This window comes from Rutidosis leptorrhynchoides, chromosome 4 (genome assembly GCF_046630445.1).
Source record: "Rutidosis leptorrhynchoides isolate AG116_Rl617_1_P2 chromosome 4, CSIRO_AGI_Rlap_v1, whole genome shotgun sequence".
NCBI lineage: Eukaryota > Viridiplantae > Streptophyta > Magnoliopsida > Asterales > Asteraceae > Rutidosis > Rutidosis leptorrhynchoides.
This window is the reverse complement of record NC_092336.1, coordinates 57,022,956-57,032,494: the sequence shown is the minus strand read 5'-3', so window position 1 is coordinate 57,032,494 and position 9,539 is coordinate 57,022,956. Positions and strand designations below refer to the sequence as shown.

At 33.7% G+C, this 9,539-nt stretch overlaps 2 protein-coding genes across 3 annotated transcripts; one reads left to right on the top strand and one right to left on the bottom strand.

Moving 5' to 3' along the window:
- The first annotated feature begins 1,813 nt into the window (after positions 1 to 1,813).
- Positions 1,814 to 4,171, top strand: LOC139840650 (probable pectate lyase 18). The gene is made up of 5 exons (XM_071830903.1): positions 1,814 to 1,935; positions 2,193 to 2,922; positions 3,004 to 3,192; positions 3,455 to 3,812; positions 3,867 to 4,171. The coding sequence occupies exons 1-5, from the start codon at positions 1,814 to 1,816 to the stop codon at positions 4,169 to 4,171; spliced, it is 1,704 nt and encodes a 567-aa protein (XP_071687004.1).
- Positions 4,172 to 4,395: 224 nt separating this feature from the next.
- On the bottom strand, positions 4,396 to 7,126 carry LOC139839595 (serine/threonine protein phosphatase 2A 57 kDa regulatory subunit B' beta isoform-like). 2 transcript variants are annotated; one of them, XM_071829700.1, is made up of 3 exons: positions 7,021 to 7,126; positions 5,656 to 6,944; positions 4,396 to 4,713 (listed from the first exon to the last, which is right to left on the bottom strand). In XM_071829700.1, the coding sequence occupies exons 2-3, from the start codon at positions 6,790 to 6,792 to the stop codon at positions 4,396 to 4,398; spliced, it is 1,455 nt and encodes a 484-aa protein (XP_071685801.1). In that variant the 5' UTR covers positions 6,793 to 6,944; positions 7,021 to 7,126. The 2 variants fall into 2 exon arrangements, with proteins under 2 accessions (XP_071685801.1, XP_071685800.1); XM_071829699.1 differs by having other exon boundaries at positions 5,656 to 7,102.
- Between the last annotated feature and the right edge of the window lie 2,413 nt (positions 7,127 to 9,539).

Here is a 9,539-nt window from a genome sequence, read left to right as displayed (position 1 = left end):
CGGTAAATATATAAATTTCAGAAATATTACAAGGAAGATCAAAATCAAAAAAGAGACATGCCTCTAATCTGAACAACCAGCACACACAGCTAACAAAACAAACCAATTCGAATACTTATTTTTAAATAGAAGAATGCTAAACGTAACTTTAAAAGGCTACGTTATTGCAAAGTGTCAATTTTTCTTATTATAACGTATTTTTCATATTTAAATTTAGGACGTCAATTTTTATTCATAACAATACGTAGTTTTATATATAATTATTTTGCAATTAATGCATAATCATACTCAGGGGCGACTTTAGGTTATGAGGTACGGGGTCCCGTGACCCCACTAGTTTTTCGAAATTTATCACAAATTTTTTATTTTTTTTGTATAGGACACCGCTAAATATAATAATGGGACCCCATAAATTTTTTGAGATTATAGTTTAATAGTTTGGATTACTAAAGTGTTTGAAATTAACCAACTTATAATTTCATAGTATGTGCCATTGAATATATTATATATAAAAATAAACAAACTCTCGTCAAATTCCTATTCTAATTCTTTTTGACTTCCTTCTACATCACAATTTCTTACGGTTCTATCTCCAATCCTTCATCCTAAGGATGTAAGGTCATATCCATATCAACTTAGTTTTTTTTATCCATATTCATATTCATATCCATATTCATATTCATTTAAATATAGTTCAACCATCTATATCAATATCTAGTAGATTAAGCTGGTTAATGGATATTCAATGAATATTTAAGAAATCTTATAATATTTTCAAATATATAATGAAAACATAAACGTAATATAACATGACGTAATTTAAAATTCTTCTACTAGAATGTGTAATGTACTAATGTTTGTCTAATAATGAACATAATTTGTTAAATTTACTATCAAATATATATTATGACAATTATGTGTAATTTTTATGTTGAGATATACATGTTTTATTGTGAGTACTAATAGTGAATTTATTATATGTTTGCAATTAAGATGTATGTGTAATAGCAAATATATTTATAATAGTTACTCTATATGAATCCCTAATCCCATCACGCATAACTACCTAACTATTGGACATGGGTTAAAATACTATTGTAAAATTGCTACTGTATAGACAATTGCTACTTTAACATTGATAATGTGAAATTGCTACTGTATATGCTATTAATTGATACTCATATGAACAAACCTTATATTTTACGAGTATTATTCAATTTTATGTTTGTGTTTTGGGCGCGACCCGACCCGACTCGATTTGACCCAACACATTTAATATTTTATGCAAAAAAGCTATCAAATAAATTTTTTGGACCCCATTGAGTTTTGATCCTAGAATCGCCACTGATCATACTCTGTAACATTTAAAGCTATGGTTATCATTTTCTTTTAAATACCGTATATCTTACATAGATGAACCATAATGCAAAGAAGAGATAAAAGAATTCTCACCTTATATCCAACCTGCTGCAACCGTTCACATTCATAATTTTCTTCCCTCCAATTCTCCAAATAAGGATAATTAATTTACAAGATAAGAATGTTAATATTTAATAAACAAAATAAATATGAATATACGCATTGGAAGAGAGAAATTTGTCTTAATTAACTTCTCATGCTATAAAATCTTTACTTTACTTGTAATTCAATTAATCTAAAACCCTGTGGATAAACCCTAACTAGTAACCTATGAATCCCAATATTATATATAATTTTATTTTATTAAACTTTGCTTCTTTTGTTTCATTGTTATATAAATATAAATATAAATAAGGTTTCTTACCATACCAAATACTATCAATCATCAATACAAATGTCTCTAAGTAAATGCACTAATCTCGTAATCTACATGCTTTTTACATCTCTATCCTTTACATTGGCATTTATACCTCATCAACATCCTGATCCTGAAGCCATTGTTCTGCAACTACAAAGGTATAATGAAATCTACATTTTGATCAATATTCACATATGGGTTATGCTTAAATGGGCATTATCTGATTTGGGTCTTCTTTCTTTTCATTGCATTTTAAGAAGTTTTATGTTTTTTTTTTCTTTTTTAGTTTATACTCTGTTTCTAGTTGCCCAGTTTTCATTGTTCAGATATAGAAGTTTTATGTTCTTTCTTCTCTGTTTTTTGTTTATGCTCTGTTTCCAGTTGCTCTGTTTTCATTGTTCAACATTTTATGCAGGAAAGTAAATGAGTCAATCACCTCCAGAAGACGATTAATTGAAACAAACACGATTTTCGCTCAATCAAAAGATCTAACTCCTTGTCAGACAGGAAACCCGGTTGACGATTGTTGGCGATGCGACCCGAATTGGGCCAATGACCGTCAACGTCTAGCCGATTGTGCCATTGGATTTGGCCAGGGTGCAATGGGTGGCAAAGGAGGCCGTACCTACGTCGTCACTGACCCATCTGACGGTGACCCAACCAACCCGACTCCAGGTACATTACGACACGCTGTCATACAATCCGAGCCTTTATGGATCATATTCGCCAACGACATGCACATAAATCTAAAAAACGAGCTCATCGTCAGCAGCTCAAAAACAATCGATGGCCGTGGAGCCATTGTGCACGTGACAGGGAAAGGGTGCATTGTGATCGAGAACGTTGGAAACATCATCATTCACGGGCTTTACGTTCACGATTGTGAACCGTCCGATAAGGCTAAGATACGGGTGAGTCCAACTGATGTTGTCGGAAGAGGGAAATCGGATGGTGACGGTTTGACGATCAGGGGGGTAAGGAATTTGTGGATTGACCATTGTTCTTTTGCCAGGTGTACGGACGGATTAGTGGATATAACGGAAGGATCAACCGCCGTGACAGTAACCAATTCGTATTTCACTGAGCATGATAAGGTCATGTTATTAGGTCATTCTGATGACTATTTAGCCGATGCCGGTATGCAGGTAAGTAACCTGTACCATCTATTGTCTCACATTTTTCTTGCTCTATGAACATAATGAATCTCGCAATGATCGTTTGCATAGGTGACAGTAGCGTTCAATCACTTTGGAAAAGGGCTCGTCGAGAGGATGCCTAGATGCCGACATGGGTATTTTCATGTTGTTAACAACGATTATACCGAATGGCAGTTGTATGCCATTGGTGGGAGCGCAGCTCCCACCATTAACTGTCAAGGAAATAGATTTGTTGCAATGCCTAATGCTCACAAAGAGGTACATAACTGCTTTGCCTACTATTTAATAGACACAATTACACGGTTGGTCCCTGCATTTTGTTGAATATTGCACAGATAACCTTTTTTTTTAATTTTGATCAACTGAAAAAAAAAAGTCATCCAGATCAAAATTGAAAAAGGTCATCCAGATCAAAATTGAAAATGGTCACCCGTGCAGTATTTGACGAACTTTAGGGACCAAACGCGTAATTTTGTAATTTAGTATCATATATGTCAACTTACAAGGCGCGTATCTATAGGTGACGAAGAGAATGGAGACGAAGGGTGATGAATGGAAGGGGTGGAATTGGAGGTCAGATGGAGACTTGATGGTTAACGGTGCATTTTTCGTGCCTTCGGGTGATTTGTACAGCGTTCAGTACGCAAAGGCTTCTAGTGTCCCACCGATGTCAGCATACCTCATAAACCAACTAACTATGCATGCAGGTGTCCTCTTAGGTGCTCCGACTGAGATTACACCACCTGGTGGTGGTCCTGTGATCACACCACCAGTTGATGGTCAACCAAATAATGGTAACCCTAACATTCCTCCAGGAACCATACCACCACCTGATGACGGCAGCAATGGCTACAATCCAGGTATGATGCCGCCAGGTGGCAACCCTTACGGGACTGCACCACCAGGTTGTTTTGCATTCAGAAGCATTCAAGGTGGAGGTTGTATTCCAGGGAACGGACAAGGTGGTGGTGGTGATCCTGGGATGATTCCAGGCCTTGGCGGTGGTGGTGGTGGTGGTTATGGGTATTCACAAGGATCACCGCCTCCTATGGTGCTACAAGGTTGTGGGCCCGGGATAATACCTTATTGTGGTGGTCCTGGCAGTAGAAGAATTTCAGGTGGATCTGGAAGCATTCAAACAATGGCACACTCATCAATGCTAGTCACCATCTTTCTGTTTTCATTCCTTGTATTATCACTTCAACATTACTCTAGTGTTCTACTTCCATTATATTAACTATTAAGATAGAAAATGGCAAACTGTTTGTAAATAATTGAATCGCCTGCACGAAATTAATAGAAATATGTATTCACAAAAAAGGAAAAAATGACACGTTGTTTGTTTGATCACGAGAATGGTGAAGAATTTGTTCTCTATGATGAAAATTAGCATCATACAACCGTAACTTATTATTGACCCAATAACAACATAATCTTTTTTCGGTAATTTTAGTTCGATTATTAGTTAGCCATGACTATATCATCTCCCGATGCAATTGCCTCAAGTTTCTTCCAAGCCATCTCATGTTGCTCTAGCATCTCATTGACCATGGCTTGTTTTTGTGATAACTGATTACTGCATTCTTCAACGAGGTCTGCATCCATGTCGATGAACATTTTTCGGACATTGCGAGTTAATTCATTGATTGCCTGGTTCCAATGACCCTGAATATTCTTCTCTAACGGTTCAAAAATGATGGGTAAAATGACGTCCCGATTCTGTGCAATCAAGTCTACAAAATGTTCATTGTTCCAGAAAAACAGTGCTCTTTCTGCAACCTGCAACATGCTTGGAATTGAAACTCTTCTAGAAACAGAGTTTGGCACAATATGACACATAAACTCTTTCATTACAAGTTAGGACATTATTCAAAAATAATATACCTTTGGTTATTAAGATCATACACAACACCTTAACTTCAAAACATTTGCTATAATTGATCACTCACATTGAATACAAAGTTATTGAGATGAAACATACAAAGTTTTTGATAGTTTCCTAGTTTCACCAGCGAATTCCTTTGTCTTCAAACAAAATGGTCAAAACTAATTTTTGGGAGTTAAAAGATGATGACAAATTCCTGTAAATGTATGTGTATATAATGCAATGCAATGATTTATTAAAATTTTGCACTAGTACTATAAGGCTATGAACTTTGTATTGAAATGATCTGCTAAACTCCAATTTTTAAGCAAGAAACGAGAAAATGATAAGCTAGAGCGCGTATTCATAGAGAAGTCTATTATAGCATCAGGTAGAATTTACTGCCTACTATTTGCAATTTGATGTAAAGTAAGACCCATGAATTATTAGTGATCCTATATCAGCGATCACATTATTAGATTAGTAAGAATATATGGGAAAAGTATTATGAGAATACAGTAACCATAAAATTATAACTAGATAGCTTTATAAATAGAGATTATGAGTAAAGGGTTTTTTAGTATTTCACTTAAATTTCCTGAATTTTGACTAAAGTATCATAGCATGTATCTAACCCATTTCAAGAGGAACACAGCAAATAGATCTCAATCAGCCTAAAAAAAATTTATCAACCAAACACAAACACATAAAAGCTAGTTAGATAAGTAAATTCAGAAGAAAATTCACCCAATAACAGCTAGTCCTTACAAAATCAATGACATTAACCCAACACACAATTGTAACACAAAATGAAAGCCGCATGTAATTTAATAAACGAGTATCGGTGCTAAACGGACCTGGAAATTAGGACTATTAATGCAGTATCCAATCCTTCGAAAGAGAGGAACCATGCAGCGTTGAAACTCTGCAGGCTGAGTTGCATCCAAAACTTCTTCTAACTCCCCAAGAAACAAAATTTCCTTTGTACAATTAGTAACAGGCCAGTATTTCAATAACCCTCTAATCACATCATCAGCCAATTTGTAATCTTTTTCAACAAACTGGACAACACAGTACGATAACTGTTGATGATAATAATTAATAAACTTCGCCTTATGTAACGGGATGAGTGCGTGTACAAGGAACACCTTATGCTCTTCTTTCATCGGAACAGCAAAACCATTTATTATACTTCCAAGAATCTCCAATAATTCACCAAGCCCGGGATGTCGCTCGGTTTCAAATATAAATCTATAAAAGATATTATTTATAGCCTTCCTTATAAACGGTCGATGAACTATAAATTTACCATATATGCGGTGGAGTATAGTCTTTAAATACTCTCGCTCCCGTGGATCTTCTGAATAAAACATATCGAGCAAATTCAACACAAACGAATGATCAATAAATTTCTTAGCTACTTTAGTATCAGTATCAGGCGAAACCACATATCTCAAAAGCAATTCGTACGCAAGTTGTAAATGCGACCAACACGGTTCCAAATACACATCATCTTCTTCAGGATCACCATCGATAGCACCTGTATTTTCAAATGCAGCAGGAGGTAAAGGTCTGAATATATTAACCGATATCATATTAATCATTTCTTCCTGCATAATCTCGTTCATTTTACTCGAACACGACTGCACTAAATCGACGAGCTCTTGTAAATTCTGTCTCTTAATCTCTTTTTCTCCAACTCTCTTCGACACGTCAGAAAAATCAAACGAAACGGAACACATACTCACTTTCTTAATGAATAAAACGTGACGTTCGGATACAGGTACATCTTTTAGCATTGGAGTGACCTCAACCACACTAGTTTGAGGTGAAGCGGTTCGAGTGATGGCTTGTGACTTAAGATTAGTCAGCTGAGGGTTAGCCGAACGTGAAGCGTGATTTACAGTGACGTCAGATGGACCGTTAGGTCCAGGTGGTGGTTCGATCACTTCCGGTTTCGAACCTTTTTTCATTCCTTTAATGATCCTCAACATACTTACAATTTTCCAAAACCTAATTCACAAAATATATAAACTATCTGTAGGATTCTAGTTCATTCTCGTAATTCGTATTATTAGAGGCATATGTATACGTATATCTTTGTCTATACAGGTTCGTGGTAGCAATCGATCAACCAATTGAAACCCTAATTACAGATATAATGTGAGGAATTATGTAAAGAGGAATGATTAAAAATGAAAATAGAAGGATTTGGGAAGTACCCGGCTGATCAGAGTGAAGGAATGAGAGATCCGAAAAAAGAAATATCCAGAAACAGAAAGTATATGCAGAATTAGATTTAGGTTTATTTTAATTTGTAGTTTTGTTTCATATGATTAAGTTGAAATGAATTGAATGTGGGTAACGAATTTAACGGTTGATATTATGGAGTTTATTTATTATTTAATTTAATTTAACTAGTAAAAATTACCCGTGAAATCACGAGTTTGTTTAAGGGTATGTTTGGTAAGCAGCTTTTAAGAGCTTTTAGCTTTTAACTTCAAAAAGCTCTTATCTAACAAAAAGCTTGGTTTGGTTGGAAGAGCTTCAAGCTTTTTGTAGGATTAAAAAACTCAAATATTAAACGCTCATGCAAGTAACGTTTAGAAATCAAGAAGAGCTTTTTGGTGTTAATGTTACTTAAATACCCACATTACCCATCTCATCTCATATTTTGATATATATCATGAACTAGATTTATAAGCCTGTGCGTTGCACGGGGACTCTTTAACAAATAAACTTGAATCGTAAAATTCTATATCAATTAACGATATGATAAAGACATTACTGTTGTGGGTGAACTGCTTAAGTATTTTTGTTTTACACCAAACACATAGATTAAGGCTACTAAATCCGACAATAGCAAAATACATTACCAACATTAGCAGATTTATAAGTAACTACATCGACAAAAGTTGGATAACTGATACTCATTCTATGTTTCTCGAACCTATGTATGCAAAAATCAATAAGAAAGTGTTAACTTATAGTGTTGTTGAAAATATCAATTACCGGAATGCAAAAAAAGTTTACGGCTCATAATGTTCATTTTTAGCTTAGGTGCAACTTTAAACGCAAAAAGCCTAACAAATATAAAAAAGCATACAATACACAAATTAGGTAAAATCCATGAGTCCACTAATCAATTGTGTCATTGCCTAATTCAGAATCTACAACAAAAAATTAGTAATTTAATTTAAGTCATAAAAAATGACTCATTTTAACAGAATTGTATAGAAATACCAATCATTCAAATGTTCGTATTATCGTATATGGCAACAATAGGCATTAAGGAATGTGATGAAGGAAAAGGTACATTATAACAAAGTAACATTATAATTCAGTACGTTTGCACAAGTGTCCCTAATTATGCATATGTATTTTGCAGATCCTCAACCTATTCCACAATCAATAAAGCATACACAATAACGTTTCAACTTCTAACATAATAATAATCAAATAATACATAGTAACTGACTAAAATGAAACAACAATACATAACAAAAAGTAACAGTACTAAAATAATGATGTGAGGATCCGAAAATTCCCGACCAAATTTAAACTTAATCTTTATATATTTCCGATACAATAAGCCAAGTCTGTAATGTTGAGTCTCGAAAATTTTGGAACTATGTTCATATATTCAATGGACCATCAACCATTCCCAACGATTCACGAACAATTGTGTGTAATTAAATATAAATATATAGACATGAAATTTGATATGCATAATTTGTTATATTAATATCAATATTACTATCAATATTAATATTATTAATATCATTATTGTTATTACTGAGATTATTAAAATTATTATAAGTATTATTATTTTTATTAAGATACAAACTTATTATTATTATCATTAATGTTATTATGATTATTAATAATATTAACATTTGTTATTAATAAGTACTATTATTCTTGTTATTTATATTATTATTATTATTATTATTAATATTAAAAGTATTATTAATATTAATATTAATATATTTGTATTTATAATAATTATATATGAGTAAAATCGTACAACAAGATTTTCAATTCAGATTCATGTATCTATCGGTCTGTAGTAAATTTGTTTCTTGTCTTCAAATTATTGTACCTTACAATTGCTTTCTATTAGCTGTCTAATCTAGCTATCATATCTCTTCTAATTGTCTATCTATCTAATTCTATATATGTAAACACATATGCATTACGAGCTATACAGGCGCACACAATTCATAATCACCATCAATTTTGTTTCAAACTACTGCAATATATTTCTTTCTCTTAATCATCATGGAGAACCACCATCAATTGTGTCTTGTTCTCGGTTTATCTTCTACAAGAACCATCATCACTTGAGATATTATTTTTGCTTCCCGTTTCTTCGACCTATGCAGGTAACAATCAAATACAAACACCATTGTTGTGCTACTATCGTGATGCTGCTACAATTCTTTTTCACTCTCCATCTCTGTCTACATATATATATACATACACATCATCGTGAATATAGATCACCATCTTTAAACCAAATCACCACTAACCACCTTGTTTTCTTCTTTGGTTTGTCGAGCTACAATCACACACACATCATCTAGGTTTCATCTATATTTTCTGCCTTCTTTCCGATCATAACCGACCCAACGAAAACCCATGAACACTATATCACCTTATCACCATGAAATGTATCGAAGCAAGAACCGGAACCCAACCCAACCCAAAAACTGAAACATAAGCGTGAACTACTACTACT

Coding starts and splice junctions, on each gene's coding strand:
- LOC139840650 (XM_071830903.1), top strand. CDS start 1,814: ATGTCTCTAAGTAAATGCACTAATCTCGTAATCTACATGCTTTTTACA. Junction 1,936..2,192: donor ATTGTTCTGCAACTACAAAG/GTATAATGAAAT, acceptor CATTTTATGCAG/GAAAGTAAATGAGTCAATCA. Junction 3,813..3,866: donor AGGTATGATGCCGCCAGGTG/GCAACCCTTACG, acceptor GAAGCATTCAAG/GTGGAGGTTGTATTCCAGGG.
- LOC139839595 (XM_071829700.1), bottom strand. CDS start 6,792: ATGTTGAGGATCATTAAAGGAATGAAAAAAGGTTCGAAACCGGAAGTG. Junction 4,714..5,655: donor TTAATAGTCCTAATTTCCAG/GTCCGTTTAGCA, acceptor AGCATGTTGCAG/GTTGCAGAAAGAGCACTGTT.